This window comes from Scyliorhinus torazame, chromosome 8, assembly GCF_047496885.1.
Source record: "Scyliorhinus torazame isolate Kashiwa2021f chromosome 8, sScyTor2.1, whole genome shotgun sequence".
Taxonomy (NCBI): Eukaryota; Metazoa; Chordata; class Chondrichthyes; order Carcharhiniformes; family Scyliorhinidae; genus Scyliorhinus; species Scyliorhinus torazame.
In genome coordinates, this window is record NC_092714.1 from 232,870,431 (window position 1) to 232,888,273 (window position 17,843).

General features: G+C 47.3%; 1 protein-coding gene and 1 long non-coding RNA gene across 2 annotated transcripts in view; one reads left to right on the forward strand and one right to left on the reverse strand.

Annotated features, from left to right (window-relative positions):
• Positions 1-9,288, reverse strand: part of LOC140428453 (protein-tyrosine kinase 6-like) — a 59,091-nt gene extending 49,803 nt beyond the window's left edge. Inside the window, exon 1 of the mRNA XM_072514931.1 lies at positions 8,875-9,288. Coding sequence (XP_072371032.1) covers positions 8,875-9,203 — 329 coding nt within the window. The 5' untranslated portion in view covers positions 9,204-9,288. The remainder of the gene's footprint in view (positions 1-8,874) is intronic.
• LOC140428454 (uncharacterized) overlaps positions 1-17,843 on the forward strand; it is a 126,183-nt gene that overhangs the window by 85,488 nt on the left and 22,852 nt on the right. The window lies entirely within an intron of this gene.

Here is a 17,843-nt window from a genome sequence, read left to right on the forward strand (position 1 = left end):
GGTCAGAGAGAACCCCTCCTCCATTTGGCTCGATATTTAAGCAGGTCAGTCTTTGTATCATTTACAGGCCCTGTTGTTGTACATGGACTGCATCTGCTAAGAATCCTATAATTACCAACATATGGAGGATGGTCCATCAATTAGAAGGGAGATCGAGAGGAGAAGAGAGGAGAAGAGAGAAAGAGATCTCCTTGTCGTCCTTTGAGCAGTTATGCCAACAATTTTGAGAACCTCAACGTTAAAATATCTGCAACTTAGAGACTTTATCCATAATAAGACAACAAGGCACCTTGGCGCTTCAATCTCTGGTGGAAGAAATCCTAACTTCTGCGGAACCTTGATAGTCAATTAACAAATTTTATGACACTTTGTGTTCTGGATCTGAATGAGTATATTGGGAACTCTGCGGTCTTGGGAAAGAAAATTGGCAATCAATAATGAAGAGACTTGGGGTAGTATGTGGGAATATGCCATTAAAATTCGATAGATGATAGAATGAAGGCTCAATTCAAAATATTGCACTGTCTGCATATCACGCCAAGCTTGAGACACAGGTTTGATCCTGTTATGTACTCGATGTGCCTAAAGTGGCAGGTAATTAAGGGTGACTATATACACTGCATATGGTCCTGTGTCAAAATTAAAACCTATTGGTCTGGTGGAGTGAAAGAGCTGGATAAGATGTCCAGCACGGCCTTAAAATTTGATCCTATACTCCTAATTCTGGGGCTCCCGGATAGGAGAATTATTGACGTTAATGAAAAAAGGTTGTATAATATCTTAACTTTTGCAACATGGAAAAATGCCCTCTACTCCTGGATTAGTAACAGAACAAGTATCCTTCGATACAAAATTGGCATAAAATAATTATGGAATGTGTCCCTATGGAGTTCCAAACATTTGTACTGCATTCTAAATCAGATACATTCCAAAAAGTATGGGACCACATCTCAAATTTATAGCCTCCGCTGTGCCTGACCTACTCTGACAAGGATTTTCATAAGCCATGTAGTCTTTAATTCACTATGCATAAAGATGTGCATCATGTTCTATCATAGCTTTATCCTCCCCCCCCCCCCCCCCCCCCCCCACCCCCACCCCCCATTCTCTGGTTGAACTGCTGTACCATTCTGAGATTCTCCTGTCTTTTTATGTTGTTCTGTACTGTACCAGTTTGTTTTTGAAAGTTTGTTGCATTATTTGTAAAAATTATAAAACAGTAATAAAAAAGGTATTAAAATTCCATTTGGCATTTGTTGGTCCACTTCTTCAGTCCATCCTCTGGCCAACAGTTTTCTCTTCACTATTAACCACAGGACCAATATCACCAACCGCAATAATCCAAAGGTAAAGTGGAATGAAATCCAAAACCTCAACTAAACCAATACATAGTCGCTCTGTCAAACAAATCCAGGATAGAAGAGCACCACTGCAAGTTCCCCTCCGGCCACTCACCATCCTGACTTTGGAATATTAAAAATGTATTTTATTCCAAACGTATAAAAAATAGCAACATATACAAAAACACACTCCACAAACTCTCAGTCTGCAGTTTGTACAATTTTCCCCCTTTTACCCATTCCACCTCCTCCTCCTCTCCCACGACAAACAGTTCCCCAAACATTGTCACAAACAGCCACCACCATGTCTCAAAGCCCTCCGCTGATCTCAACTTAAATTTAGTCTTTTCCAATTGGAGAAAGTTACCCTAAAGCTGGCCAATCCAAGATGGCCCCCCTCTCCACCCATAACCACGCTCAGTCTCCAAATCTGCCATGTCACGACCCCCCCCCCCCCCCCCGGGAGCCTGGCCACTTCTTGCGGCCTCCTCCCCCACCTCTCCGTCATTCACCAGCATTACCTGCCAACGTGGCAGCTCCCGTTTTACGACCCCCCCCTACACACCTCTCTGCCCCTTTCCCCACCTCCTTAACCTGTGCAAACAGCCCCCCTACCCACCTGAATGCCCCTCAACTGGCAACCCCACACAGCGGGCCCCACCATACACACCCCTTACCGTTAAAGGAGAAAGACCTAAAATCGCAAATCACCCCCTCCAAAAAGAAAAAAAAAACACAAACAGCAAGGGGGGGGGGGGGGGGGGGCAGCGTGATTACCCCCTTACAAAGTTATAACACCCCAATGAAAAAGACGGAACCCCTACCCTCCGGCATCACACAATAGCCATAGTATCAAACCTTTGCAGATATAACTCCTCCAACTCACACCAACTCTGTTCTCCGCCAGTTTATGGTCCCTTATGAAGTCATTGGCCTCTTCTGGCGTTTTGAAATAATCCTCCTGGCCTTCAAATGTGACCCATAGTTTCAACATTCATTGTAAAGCACAAGTGAATTAAACTTATGAGCGCTACATGTTTTTAATAAAGGCTGCAGCTACAAGGAGAATCAATTGATTCATTTGTTACTGATCTCAGACTCAGAGCTTCGTCTTGTAATTTTTTGTCCGTAACAGATTCACTAATTCGTGATCACATCAGTTTTGGTGTATATGATGAGCGGTTGCGTGAGCGTTTACTTCGATAACCAATTCTGCCTTGAGATGAAGCAATTAATCTCTGCAAGGCTAGCGAACAAGCCACAAATCAATATGCAGAGTTTAGGGCTCAAGAAAAGGGCATGAATTTGTGAAGCCTGGCCGACGCCATTAACTCCAGTGACGCAATTTAGAAGACAGCATGCCACTGAAGGTGGCCATGTTGAACATGACGCAAGCAGCATGATGCCGTGTACACGCTGCGGATTGCCCATCTTAGAAAAAATTGTCCTGCAAAAGGAAAAAAATGCTCGCAATGCGGTAAACTAAATCGTTTTGCCTCCCAATACCGTTGTACATCAGCGAATCACTAAAAATAATAATTTAACATATATAAGAAAGTACAGAGTTAAAAACAAGGTGATGAATAAAAATGTTTTACCTCAAATTCAGAATCATCTAAATATAGTCTGCAAGACACTTTCATGGCTGATGAGATTACAAGGGTAAATAAATTGGACTCTGATGAAAAGGAAATACTTCAACTAACAGATCTAAACAGAAAGTGGACTGTTACGATGAACATTAATGGTTCAGATGTTGTATTTAAGCTTGATACAGGTGCAAACTTGATAACAGATGTGGATCTGAAAGTAGTAAATAAGTTTCCAAAGATTAAAAAGTCCAAATGTTTACTGTGAGGTTCATGCTGCACAAAGAACTGTGACATAAAATGAAATGAAATGAAATGAAAATCGCTTATTGTCACAAGTAGGCTTCAATGAAGTTACTGTGAAAAGCCCCTAGTCGCCACATTCCGGCGCCTGTTCGGGGAGGCTGTTACATGTGCATACCATTAGAGTTTGAGATAGTTGATTCTACGAAATCATTAATAGGTGTGGATGCATGCAGACAATTAAATTTGGTGCAAAGAATTCATACTGCCAACACATTCATAGCAGACATGTTACCAGTGTCTGATGCACAACTAAGCTTAATTCGAGAAGAGACAACAAACGATGCAATCCTTCAGCATGTGATAAAACATCTGATGGAAGGATGGCTCAATGGCTGCTGCGACAGTTTTAGAAGTGTCAAGGATGACCTGACCGTTGTCAATGGTTTTTAGCTGAAAGGTGACAGAACTGTCATACTATCCTGCCTCCGAAGACGTATCCTAGCAAGGATGCATGAAGGGCATCAAGGAATAGAGAATTGCAAAAGACATGCTAGGCTATCAGTCTATTAGCCAGGCAACAATAAAGATGTTGCGGTTGTAGTGCCTGCCAAACGCATCAAATGTCCCAGTGCAAAGAAACATTTGCATGGTTAAAAGTTGGGATGGACTTATTCTAATTTTGAGGAAATGATTACCTGATAATCATAGATTACTATTCTAAGTACCTAGAAGTGATAATGCTAACAGATTTGACTGCTCAATCAGTCATAAGAACTGCGAAGTCTGTATTCGCACCACATGGCATACTCCTAAAAGTCATGACTGATAATGGTCCCTGTTTTAGTGGTTGGGAATGGCTGTCGTTTGCCAAATGCTACAACTTCCAACACATCACATCAAGTCCGTACCCACAGTCAAATGGGAAAGCTGAGAAAGGTGTTAGAATAGTAAAGAAACTGTTCAAAAGGTGCATGATGATCAAAGGGATTTTTCTTTAGCACTGTTAAGCTACAGAGCTACTCCTTTGGCATCAGGTTTGTTGCCTGCCCAGATGTTGATGGAAAGGGAGCTACGTACTCCGTTACCAGGTATAACCGTTCAGAATCTGGATGAACAGATGATACATGATAAAATGCGATAACAAAAAAGCAAACAAAGTTCCTACTGCGATAGACATAGAACAAAACAGCGCAGTATAGGCCCTTTGGCCCTCGATGTTGCGCCGACCTATGAAACCACTCTAAAGTCCATCTACACTATTCCCTTATCGTCCATATGTCTATCCAATGACCATTTGAATACCCTTAGTGTTGGCGAGTCCACTACTGTTGCAGGCAGGGCATTCCACACCCTTGCTACTCTCTGAGTAAAGAACCTACCTCTGACATCTCTCTTATATGTATCTCCCCTCATGTTAAAGGTATGTCCCCTCGTGCTAGACATCACCATCCGAGAAAAAAGGCTCTCACTGTCCACCCTATCCAATACTCTGATCATCTTTTATGCCTCAATTAAGTCACCTCTTAACCTTCTTCTCTCTAACGAAAACAGCCTCAAGTCCCTCAGCCTTTCCTCATAAGATCTTCCCTCCATACCAGGCAACATTCTGATAAATCTCCTCTGCACCCTTTCCAATGCTTCCACATCCTTCCTATAATGCGGCGACCAGAATTGCACGCAATACTCCAAATGCGGCCGCACCAGAGTTTTGTACAGCTGCAACATGACCTCATGGCTCTGAAACTCAATCCCTCTACCAATAAAAGCTAACACACCGTACGCCTTCTTAACAACCCTCTCAACCTGGGTGTCAACTTTCAGGGATCTATGTACATGGGCACCGAGATCTCTCTGCTCATCCACACTGCCAAGAATCTTACCATTAGCCCAGTACTCTGTCTTCCTGTTATTCCTTCCAAAATGAATCACCACCTCACACTTTTCTGCATTAAACTCCATTTGTCACCTCTCAGCCCAGCGCTGTAACTTATCTATGTCCCTCTGTAACTTGTAACATCCTTCCGCACTGTCCACAACTCCACCGACTTTAGTGTCATCTGCAAATTTACTCACCCATCCTTCTACGCCCTCCTCCAGGTCATTTATAAAAATGACAAACAGCAGTGGCCCCAAAACAGATCCTTGTGGTACACCACTAGTAACTGGACTCCAGTCTGAACATTTCCCACCAACCACCACCCTTTGTCTTCTTCCAGCTAGCCAATTTCTGATCCAAGCTGCTAAATCTCCCTGAATCCCATGCTTCCATATTTTCTGCAGTAGCCTACCGTGGAGAACCTTATCAAACACTTTACTGAAATCCATATACACCACATCAACTGCTTTACCCTCATCCACCTGTTTGGTCACCTTCTCAAAGAACTCAATAAGGTTTGTGAGGCACGACCTACCCTTCACAAAACCATGTTGACTATGTCTAATCAAATTATTCCTTTCCAGATGATTATACACCCTATCTCTTATAAACCTTTCCAAGATTTTGCCCACAACAGAAGTAAGGCTCACTGGTCTATAGTTACCGGGGTTGTCTCTACTCCCCTTCTTGAACAAGGGGACAACATTTGCTATCGTCCAGTCTTCTGGCACTATTCCTGTAGACAAAGATGACTTAAAGATCAAAGCCAAAGGCTCAGCAATCTCCTCCCTAGCTTCCCAGAGAATCCTAGGATAAATCCCATCTGGCCCAGGGGACTTATCTATTTTCACACTTTCCAGAATTGTTAACACCTCCTCCTTATGAACCTCAAGCCCTTCTAGTCTAGTAGCCTGAATCTCAGTATTCTCCTCGACAACACTGTCTTTTTCCTGTGTGAATACTGACGAAAAATATTCATTTAGCACCTATCTCCTCGGACTCCAAGCACAACGGCCCACTACTGTCCTTGACTGGCCCTACTCTTACCCTAGTCATTCTTTTATTCCTGACATATCTATAGAAAGCTTTAGGGTTATCCTTGATCCTACCTGCCAAAGACTTCTCATGTCCCCTCCTGGCTCTTCTTAGCTCTCTCTTTAGGTCCTTCCTAGCTAACTTGTAACTCTCGACCGCCCTTACTGAACCTTCATGTCTCATCTTTACATAAGCCTCCTTCCTCTTGACAAGTGTTTCGACTGCCTTAGTAAACCATGGTTTCCTTGCTTGACCACTTCCTCCCTGCCTGCCAGGTACATACTTATCAAGGACACGCAGTAGCTGTTCCTTGAACAAGCTCCACATTTCCATTGTGCCCATCCCCTGCAGTTTTCCTCTCCATCTGATGCATTCAAAGTCTTGCCTCATCGCATCATAATTGCCTTTCCCCCAGATATAACTCTTGTCCTGTGGTATATCACTTGCCCTTTCCATCACTAAAGTAAACGTAATCGAATTGTGGTCACTATCACCAAAGTGCTCACCTACCTCCAAATCTAACGCCTGTCCTGGTTCATTACCCAGTACCAAATCCAATACGGCCTTGCCTCTCATTGGCCTATCTACATACTGTGTCAGGAAACCCTCCTGCACACATTGGACAAAACCGGACCCATCTAAAGTACTCGAACTATAGCATTTCCAGTCAATATTTGGAAAGTTAAAGTCCCCCATAACAACTACCCTGTTGCTTTCGCTCCTATCCAGAAGCATCTTTGCAATCCTTTCCTCTACATCTCTGGAACTTTTCGGAGGTCTATAGAAAACCCCTAACAGGGTGACCTCTCCTTTCCTGTTTCTAACCTCAGCCCAAACTACCTCAATCGACGAGTCCTCATCAAACTTCCTTTCTGCCACCATAATACTGTCCTTGACTAACAATGCCACCTCTCCCCCTCTTTTACCACCTTCCCTGAGCTTACTGAAATATCTAATCCCCGGCACCTGCAACAACCATTCCTGTCCTTGCTCTATCCATGTCTCCGAAATGGCCACAACATCGAAGTCCCAGGTACCAACCCATGCCGCAAGTTCACCCACCTTATTCCGGATGCTCCTGGCATTTAAGACACACTGTAAACCACCTACCTGCCTGCCGGTACACTCCTGCAACTTTAAAACCTTACTCATGACCTCACTACTCTCAAACTCCTGTATACTGGAGCTACAATTCAGGTTCCCAAGCCCCTGCTCCCGAAGAGCATTAGCAAATTTCCCCCCCAGGATATTGGTACCCCTCTGGTCCAGGTGTAGACCATCCCGTTTGTAGAGGTCCCACCGACCCCAGAATGAGCCCCAATTGTCCAGGAATCTGAAACCCTCCCTCCCGCACCATCCCTGTAGCCACGCGTTCAACTCCTCTCTTTCCCTATTCCTCGTCTCGCTATCACGTGGCACGGGTAACAACCCAGAGATAATAACTCTGTTTGGCCTAGATCTAAGTTTCCACCCTAGCTCTCTGAATTCCTGCCTTACATCCCTATCCCTTTTCCTACCTATGTCGTTGGTACCTATGTGGACCACGACCTGGGGCTGCTCCCCCTCCCCCTTAAGGATCCCGAAAACACGATCCGAGACATCACGCACCCTGGCACCTGGGAGGCAACACACCAACCGCGAGTCTCTCTCGTTCCCACAGAATCTCCTATCTATCTCTCTATCTGCATGCAAAGGAACTACCTCCAATTAACCAAGGAGCTATCATAAGGATACAAAATCCCAATACTGGTTGGTTGGAAACTGCAACGGTGATGAGTGAAGTTGCACCACGCACATATGTCATACAAACCAAATCTGGAGTGATGTATCGTAGGAATTGATAAGCTTTATTAAAAGTTAACAATCAAATTCATGGGCGGGATTCTCCGCTACCCGGCGAGACGGGCCGTACCGGCGCCGAGGAGTGGCCTGAACCACTCCGGCATCGGTCCGCCCGGAAGGTGCGAGTTGGCGCATGCGTGGGCGCGCCAGCGTGTACAGGCGTCATCCCAGCGCATGCGTAGGGGGGGTTCTTCTCCGCACCGGCCATGGCGGAGGTTGACAGCAGCCGGTGCGGAGGGAAAGAGTGCCCCCACGGCACAGGCCCGCCCGCGGATCGGTGGGCCCCGATCGCGGGCCAGGTCACCGTGGGGGCACCCACGGGCCAGATCCCCCCCGCGCCCCTCCGAGTACGCCTGCAGAGCCAGGTCCGTTGATTTACGCTGGCGGGACCAGCCGAAATCGGGCGGCCGCTCAGCCCATCGCGGGGAGGAGAATCGCCGGGAGGGCTGCTGCTAACGGCTGCCTAACTTAGCAACATACCACCGTTCCTTCACTGTTGCTGGGTCAAAATCCTCCCCAACAACAGTGTGCGCACCAACATTTCATGGACTGCAGTGGCTCAAGAAGGCAGCTCGCCCTTCTCAAGGGTAATTAGGGAGAGGGAATAAATGCTGGCCTAGCCAGGGATGCCCACATCCTGTAAATATACCTCCACAGTTGCTCTGTTACAGGCGGCAATGAACCGGACAGAAAACAGTCAAAGACATCAAAACAAATAGGGGGGGGGGGGATGCTGGAAATCTGAATAACAATAAAAATAGAAAATGCTGGGGAAACCCAAATCTGGCAGTATCTGTGGAGAGAGGAACAGAGTCATGGGTTTCAGCTGTGAAGAAGTCAGCATTCTCTCTTTTTATTTCAGCCACTAACAGCACTTTGTTTTCAATGCCTCCACAACAATATGTTAACAAGTTAAAACCTATGAAAAATATTTGAAATCACTTACAGTTCTGTGGCTAAACTTTCTTTCTTAGCAACATAATTATGAGGAATATATCCCGTGCACTCGCCACTGGAACGGGTGAGTTTCCTGGCGAACCACCAAGCTCCTGAAGAACGATGGTCATCGTTAAGGATTTCAAATTGATCCCCAGCTCGAAAAGACAGTTCCTCCCTGGCTCGGGCGCTGAAATCATACAGCGCCGTGTACAGGGCGAGCCGCCTCTCCTGGGGGTCGGCGACCTGCGAGCTTCGGGGCCGGGGTAAATCTTTCCCTCTCTCGCCCTCGGAGTTCCTCCCCAAACAGGGGCAAATACTGCACAAGGTCCCGGCCATGAGGACTGTGCTGGAAGTGACAATCACAGCTCCCTCTCCCCCTTTCTCACTTACTTGTTACATTCCCAACATGTAAACTTTCAGTACTTTTCCATCTTACTTCCTTCTTACTTTTCATCGATGAGTGAGTTTTGTGCAAAATAAGACTGTGCCGGTTAAACCACGCCTCGTTGTCGGGCTCATGTCCATTCTTTGTGGCAATACGGAAACCACCTATAATCCCGAGTCTAAATCCAATTGGTGTGAAGACAAAATAGAACAGAGAACACGGGATTGCATATCTTGGTGTAATTTGTAAGGTGCCTTATGGTTTATTGCCCATCGCTAATGAGTTGAGTCGAGGTGCCAATGGCTGGTTGGTAAGGTCATGAGAGACGCGTGGTCAGCTGTGCTTGTGGAGTGGCGCCTCTCAAGCCATAAACCCCATTGGGATGGACCTCTTCCTGGAATAACCAGCTCTGGAAATGGACAAGAGCCTGCCTTCGTGCATCTCTGAGTCAATCACATTGCTGTGGATCTGAAGTTAGACCAGGCTGGTTCAGCACAGTGGGCTAAATAGCTGGCTTGTAATGCAAAACAATGCCAGCAGCGCGGGTTCAATTCCTGTACCCGCCTCCCCGAACAGGTGCTGGCATGTGGCGACTAGGGGCTTTTCACAGTAACTTCACTGAAGCCTACTTGCGACACTAAGTGATTATTATTATGTAAGGACGGCAGATTTCCTTTCCCCAAAAGGGACATGGGTGAACAAGATTGTTTTTTTTTAACAACAATGATTCATGGTCATCATTAGATTTTTAATTCCAGACTTTTAATGAATTCAAATTTCATCATCTGTCATGATGGGATTTGAACCTGGGCCCTCAGAGTATTACTCTGGTTTATTAGTCCAGTATCTCCCCTGTACTGAGGCAAATCGGACAGTTAATCCAATAAACATTTCTGCACCCATTCACTGCAGGGTGTAGTTTTATTGACATAGGAATGGAACTGCGTCTCAACACTCCAACCTCTGCCCCCCTCCCCCCTCCCCCCTCCCCCTCCCCGCCCCCCCTCCTCCTCCTCCCCCCCCTCGCCCCCCCTCTCCCCCCCTCCCCCTCCCCCCTCCCCTCCCCCTCCCCGAATGATCTTCTTCTGCACTGTAGTGATTCTATGATTCTATGATGTGTAAATCTCTCTCTGTCAGTACACAGCCTCTCTCCATTGGTAAGTCCTCAGCTGTGCCCCCTTGTGACGACACATAGAATCAGAATAACTCCGAGGCCCACCAGCATGTGGACTTGCTCTGGCACTCATGTACCAAACTAAGGGCAAATAGCTCCAATGCCCTGTTGAAACCTTGTTTTGAATGAAGGGAGTAAACCTTGAAGGCAAAGGGAGTGAACCCTGACAAATAATATGGAGTCGAGCCCAAAGGTTTGTTTGTTGTTTTTCTTGTCACAAATATCTAATTTTCTGATTCATATGTTTTAGGACCATAACTTTTAGTTTGGAAATTGACATTTTTAAACTGTAGAATAAATTAAAACATTTGGTTTGGGAGGCTGACAGACAAACCTAGGGTGATTACAAATCAAAGTGTGGCCCGCATTTATTTACGAAGGATATAATGAGACTCTCGGAAGTTAAAAAAAATTTCTGGGTCTCTTGATGTGAGGTAGGGTGTCTATAGCTGTCCCAATAAGGGGATCAAATTATTCCTCTGGTTTCTCAGAATAAAGGAAAGATTTGGGAATTGGATGCAATGAATTGAACTTTCTGTATGGAACATACCAGGTGTGTCACATTGCCATGGAAATAGATTATGCATTGAGATACCATTTTGTTTTTGGTTTATTTTGGTGATTTTTCACACAGACAGCAGTTGGTAGTTTGGAGGCCTTTGAAGTCAGAAGAGAGGAGCCTACCAGCAGTTGATCCTTTAAACCTGCTAGAATCAGTAGCAAAGAGCTATCAGGGCTAAGGGTGCTTTCTGATTTAAAGTCACTCAACAAGAATACAGTTCGGCCCATGCTTGAGCTGTAGAGTTCAGAATTGTAGGATAGTTAGAGGGCTCTCCTAGCCTGATGCTAGTGGAAGGACCCCCCCCAAAATCTTGTGCCAGAATAGCTAGAATGGCTGGAACACCAACAAAAACCAAAGTAAATTCCTGAGTGCTGTAGCAGACCTTGAATTGCTCTCCGGAGAAGCGAATGAACCTCTAGAGTATCAAGGCAACTCTTGGGTGGAAGTAGAAGTGTTTATGTAGTGTTGAGATTTTCTTTTTTTCAATAAATTTAGAGTACCCAATTCATTTCTTCCAATTAAGGGGCAATTTAGTGTGGCCAATCCACCTACCGTGCACATCTTTGGGTTGTGGAGGCAAAACCCATGCAAACACGGGGAGAATGTGCAAACTCCACATGGACAGTGACCCAGAGCCGGGATCGAACTTGGGACCTTAGCGCCATGAATCAGCAGTGCTACTCATTGCGCCACCATGCTGCTCGATGGGGGCGCAGTGGTTAGATTGAGATTTTTGTGTTTAAAGTATAAATTATTCCAAAATATAGGGCAGGATCTACCAGTCACATTGTGCCAGAAAAGCAGCGTGATGCAAGGCAACGAGTAAATGCCAGGAGATTCCACTTCTGGGATCTACCCGGCTCGCCACACCACGCGAGATCTAACACGATCTTGCAAGATGTCGCGATGTGAATCCCACCCATTGTGGGCGAGATCACTTTCTGGCAAGTCTGCATTTTAGAATGAGACAGCTAGTCTCAATATAATATGCGTTCTCGAGACCTAACCAAGGTGTGGGATAACTTCCTTGCCTTGGCGACCTCGGGTGAACGCCGTTTAGTAGTGGTCTCCACAAATGGGGACAAGACAGAACGGAACTCGTGGGGGTCTCCTAGGGGATTGGAGGCCCCCAGGTGCATGCCCTCAGGGCAGGTTGGACCCTAGCACCTCCAACCTGGCACCCTGACATCACCAGCCTGGCAGTGCCACCTGGATGTCAGCCTGGCACTGCCAAGGTGGCACTGTTAGCTGGCAGGGGCACTGCCAGAGTGCCAGGCCGCACAGCTAAGGTGGCAAGTTTTTTTTAATGGTGTAAATCGCACCGGGTTGTGCCCTGTGTGGGAAGGTGCGGGGGACCCCTTTTAGTGAGTTGGGGCTTGGGGGGGGGGGGGGGGGGGGTGGAATTTGGCCATTGCATTGGGGGGTCGAGAGATCAGGACACCATTTAAAAATGGCGTCCCGGTCTCTCGCTGCACTGAGAAGGTCCGGCGAGCAGAGCCCCTCGGTGCAGTAAACGGGGCTAAGTGCGGACTCATGAGGGAGTTCTCCCGCTGAGGCTCCCGATCTACCCGGATGGGCGTGAAGTAGCAGAGTGTTTCTCAGCGCTCCGAGAAACACCCTGCTAATCTCGCGCTACTGGACTCTGTCCCCTTTGGGTAGATCGCACCCATAGTGTTGTTACTGGTGCTTAATTTGTTTACGTAAACATTTTTGTTCAAAATGTGAAATCTTATGACGTAGCTCTTTCAGTTAATTACCGGGTGTTCGATTTATTTTTCAAATTTCTAGACTCTACTGAAAGTCTAACTATGTCACCTTTCTGGCAACCCCTACCACCAACTGGTGCCAAATGTGCTTTGCATTCCTTTGGCATCAACCGAGGTGGCTGAGAGAGGAACAGTTTGGGCAGTCCAGTCTCTCCATTAATTTTGCCCAGAGGATAGTCCAGTTCATTGCAGAGTGTGAGCACAACATGAGAGAGAGAGCAGTTTGATAATCTCAATTCAATTGCAAAGAGGACAGGTGCTATGGGCTGTCTCCAATTGGTGGATGGGACCAATGTGTCTCACTGGTCAGCCATCACCCACCTCAAAGTTGGGCAACCCCTGACCAGTAAGTTGCTGATTTGCCACATTCCATTTGCTTCAATGGTTGCTTGGAGATGAGAGCTTTTGCTCAACAACTGGATGGAATCCATTGCACCCGGTAGGATGCAATGCCAAAATCATGTGCATGGGGCTGACAGATGATTTGGAGCTGTTCGGTAACACGTGCACAAGACAGCTGTGATCAACATGAAACTTGATAGACTGACCATTGACATAGCTTCCCTACAAGAGACCAGGTTCTGCCAGAGTGGATCACTGAAAGAAAAACACTGCCCGCCCATCTGGCAAGTTCAGAGGAAATGCATGAGCAAGGTGTAGTTTCGCTGCAGGAAACTCATTACTCCTGATGATAGAACCCCCACAAATGGTGCAGCATGTGTTCCCTCCATCCACCTCTCAAAACAAATAGGGCCAGTTAACCCTGTGTGTCTATGCTCCAATAGTGTGCTTCCACAACAGAGAATCAAGTTCTACAAGGAGGTTGACGTTGCTAACAACAGAATCCCGAAGTCAGAACATTTTTACCTATTGGAGACTTCCGGTGACGGCGGGTGGGAGGCGGCCGCACAATGGAGGGCTCCCGTTCGGGAACGGCATTTTCGGGGCTTTAAGCCCGGTCTCAGGGTCCACGGAGGTGGCAAAAGCAGGGAGAAGGCACAGAGGCGGCAGAGTGAAGGCATAGTGAAGAAAAATGTCGAGGGTGAGCAAAAGAACGTCCGTAAGGAAAACATCTGAAAGTCCGCCGGGGAGTGGAAAGGTCACTGCGGGGTCACCAAGGAAAATGGAGGCTGGAGCACCAGGGGAGGCCGCATTGCTTACGGCTGAAGAAATAACTAAGGTGATGGCTGTGGAATTCGAAAGGCAGTTTACAAAATATATGGAGACAATGAGGAAGATGAGAGAGGTTTTGAATGTGCTGGTGGAGGAGGCGATTTCCCCGGTGACGAAGGTGGTGGCGAGCGCAGTGGCGGAGGTGCGAGAGCAAGGGGAAGCGCCGAAGGAAGTGGAGGAGACGTTATTGTAGCACGGTGATCAACTTGCCTCGATGGGGAAAGAGATGCGGAAGGTGATGGACATTAACAAGGATCTGCGAGGAAAAATGGAAGACCTGGAAAACAGATCCAGGCGACAGAATTTGAGGATTGTGGGGCTGCCCGAAGGAGTTGAAGGACCGAGGCCGACTGAGTATTTTGCCACGATGCTGGCAAAACTATTGGGGGAGGGGGAGGATCCCTCCCGATATGAACTGGATCGGGCTCATCGGTCGTGGAGGCCTGTACCAAAGGCGAGTGAGTAGCCAAGGGTAGTGACTCGGTGCTTCCGTAGGTACAGTGTGAAGGAGAATGTCCTGACCTGGGCCAAGCAGAAGCGGGTGGGGCAGTGAGCTGGAGCTGGTATATGTGTATACCAGGACTTTACGGTGGAGCTGGCGAGGAGGCGGGCTGCCTTCAACCGGGTGAAGAGGGCACTGTACATTAGCAAGGTGCAGTGTGGCATTGTATATCCAGCGAAGCTGAGGGTGACTTACAAGCTCAGGGACTTTTATTTTGGAACAGCGGAAGCAGCGGAGGAGTTTGCGAAGGCAGAAGGACTGTGGCAGAACTGAGAAATTGAGAAATGGCCATGTGCCGATGTAACCTCATTACTGTATTTCTTCTTTTTTGTTTCACTGCGTGGGGGTGTATGGGCTAAAGGAGCCAATGTTGTATATATTTGGACAAGGGAAGTGATGGGACTTTCACTCGAAATGAGGGCTCTTTGGGGTGTAGGTGGATATGTGGGCTTTGTGTGCTAAAAGGGGATTTCTGGGCTTTCCTAGGGCTGGGCAAGGGGGAAAGGGACTCGGGCGGGGGCCTCCACACTGGCCGGTTTAAGCCGGCCAGTGAATGGGAGTGAGGTGGGGGGAGGCGCTGCGGCCATCAGAGCCTGGCAGAACAGGGTCCGAGTGGTCTAGCTGGGGTGGAAAGTTCGGGGGAAGGAACCGAGGTTGGGGGGAGGAGTTTTACAAGAGGCAGTGGAGGGGAGGAGTTGGAGACTGGGGGGGGGAAGGGGTTACAACTCTTGGGTATCATGTACTGTACTCTTTCAGAGGTTGGAGGGTGTTGAGTGTAGGGGGGGGGGGGGGGAGAGAGGGGGAGTGGACTTTAAAGGTCAATGGTGACCATGGGCGGTCCCGGACTCCTTTTTCTTTTTCTCCTTTGTTTTTTTGTTGCCACCATGGGAGGGTTTGTTTTACTGGATGCATATATTGACAGGTGGGCCGTTGTTTGGGGTGGTGGGAGGATGGGATCATTGGTATTGTTAAGGGGATTGATTTTGTATTTCTTACCGTTTACTGTTTGTGGGTGGGGTGTAAAATTTGAAGGAAAATGTGAAAATGGAGAATAAAAACATTTTTAAAAAAAATCTTTAACTATTGGAGGATTTCAAGGCGAGAGTGGGCATGGACCATGAGGCACATTCGGCCTTCTTCAGATATTATGATCTGGGAAAGATAAATGAGAACGCTCACAGCCTACTTGGGCGTTGCTGCTCTCATGAACGTTTGTGTAACTAACAGCTCCTTTCAGAACACACCATGTCACAGGGTGTCCTGAACACATCCAAGATCAGGGACCAACTGGATCTGATCACCAGATGTGACTCTCTGAACAGCATTCTCAACATATGCAGCTACCACAGCACTGACTGTGATGCAGATCACTCCCTGGTGTGAGTAGGATGAGGCTTTAAAAAGCCTTGCCTTTACAGGAGCAGCCCTTTGGATTTCGGCGGCAGCTGTGCACAGGGGCCCTCTGGGAGGTGAGTAGCGACTTTAAAACCACTTACCTTTACAGGAGCAGCCCTTTGGATTTCGGCGGCAGCGGTGCGCAGGGGCCTTCTGGGAGGTGAGTACTTACTTTAAAAAGCCTTGCCTTTACAGGAGCAGCCCTTTGGATTTTGGCGGCAGCGTGCGCAGGGGCCCTCTGGGAGGTGAGTACTTACTTTAAAAAGCCTTGCCTTTACAGGAGCAGCCCTTTGGATTTCGGCGGTAGCGGTGCGCAGGGGCCCTCTGGGAGGTGAGTAGCGACTTTAAAACCATTTACCTTTACAGGAGCAGCCCTTTGGATTTCGGCGGCAGCGGTGCGCAGGGGCCCTCTGGGAGGTGAGTACTTACTTTAAAAAGCCTTGCCTTTACAGGAGCAGCCCTTTGGATTTCGGCGGCAGCGGTGCGCAGGGGCCCTCTGGGAGGTGAGTACTTACTTTAACAAGCCTTACCTGGTCCCGTGTCTGTTCTTCTTTTCTGTTTTATTTGTTTTTATATAAGGCGGGAACCGGAAGTTCGACCCGTAGACCTCTGGGAAGTCCCCCCACCCCAACCAATAAATTCTGGTGGAGAGGAAACCCGAGACACTACACGTGTAGTGTCTCCCACCCGCCCTCCTCCTCTAACCTAATAATAAGACCCATTGGTGTAAGGTAAGTGCCATATTATATTATTATTATATTATTAGCATTGTGCAGGTCAAGGTTCGGAGGTGGAGGAGCAGTCACTGTCAGCGAGAGAACCTGAGAACATCTAAGACACTCAGAAGGTAAGAAGGTAAGTAAGTGATTTTTACTTATTTTTACTTTTATACCTTTTTTCAAATTGTGTGTGTCGGGGGGAAACTGAAGTGACATCACAGAAAAGCTGTGGCCAGAGAGGCTGGTTGGGATTCTGCCCTAAATTTAATAAAAATTTGAGTATTTGGTAACTAATTAAACATAATAACTTAATTATAATTTAGAGGGATATCTAAGCCAGAGATCGGAGAGTATTATAGTTAGCTATCGCATTTCTATTAGAAATCTAGTGCTAGGAAACAGATAGTTGACAGTAACTTTGAAATTTTTATAAATTTTTTAAAAAAAAGACAAATTTTAATTTTAATTTTAATTAATTGACGCAATGTCAGTTAGAGGGGTGCTGTGCTCTGACTGTGAGATGTGGCCGGTCCGGGAGGCTTCCAGCGTCCCGGATGGCTTCATCTGCAGAAAGTGCACCCAACTGGAGCTCCTCACAGACTGCATGGTTCGGTTGGAGCAGCAATTGGATGCACTTAGGAGCATGCAGGTGGCGGAAAGAGTCATAGATCGCAGTTATGTAAATGTGGTCACACCCAAGGTGCAGGTTGAGAAATGGGTGACCACCAGAAAGGGCAGGCAGTCAGTGCAGGAATCCCCTGTGGTTGTCCCCCTCTCGAACAGATATACCCCTTTGGATACTGTCGAGGGGGATAGCCTATCAGGGGAAAACAACAGCAGCCAGAGCAGTGGCACCACGGCTGGCTCTGATGTTCAGAAGGGAGGGTCAAAGCGCAGAAGAGTAATAGTAATAGGGGACTCTATAGTCAGGGGCACAGATAGGCGCTTCTGTGGACATGAAAGAGACTCCAGGATGGTATGTTGCCTCCCTGGTGCCAGGGTCCAGGATGTCTCCGAACGGGTAGAGAGAATCCTGAATGGGGAGGGCAAACAGGCAGAGGTCGTTGTACATATTGGTACTAACGACATAGGCAGGAAGGGGCATGAGGTCCTGCAGCAGGAGTTCAGGGAGCTAGGCAGAACGTTAAAAGACAGGACCTCGAGGGTTGTAATCTCGGGATTACTCCCTGTGCCACGTGCCAGTGAGGCTAGAAATAGGAAGATAGAGCAGCTAAACACGTGGCTAAACAGCTGGTGTAGGAGGGAGGGTTTCCATTATCTGGACCACTGAGAGCTCTTC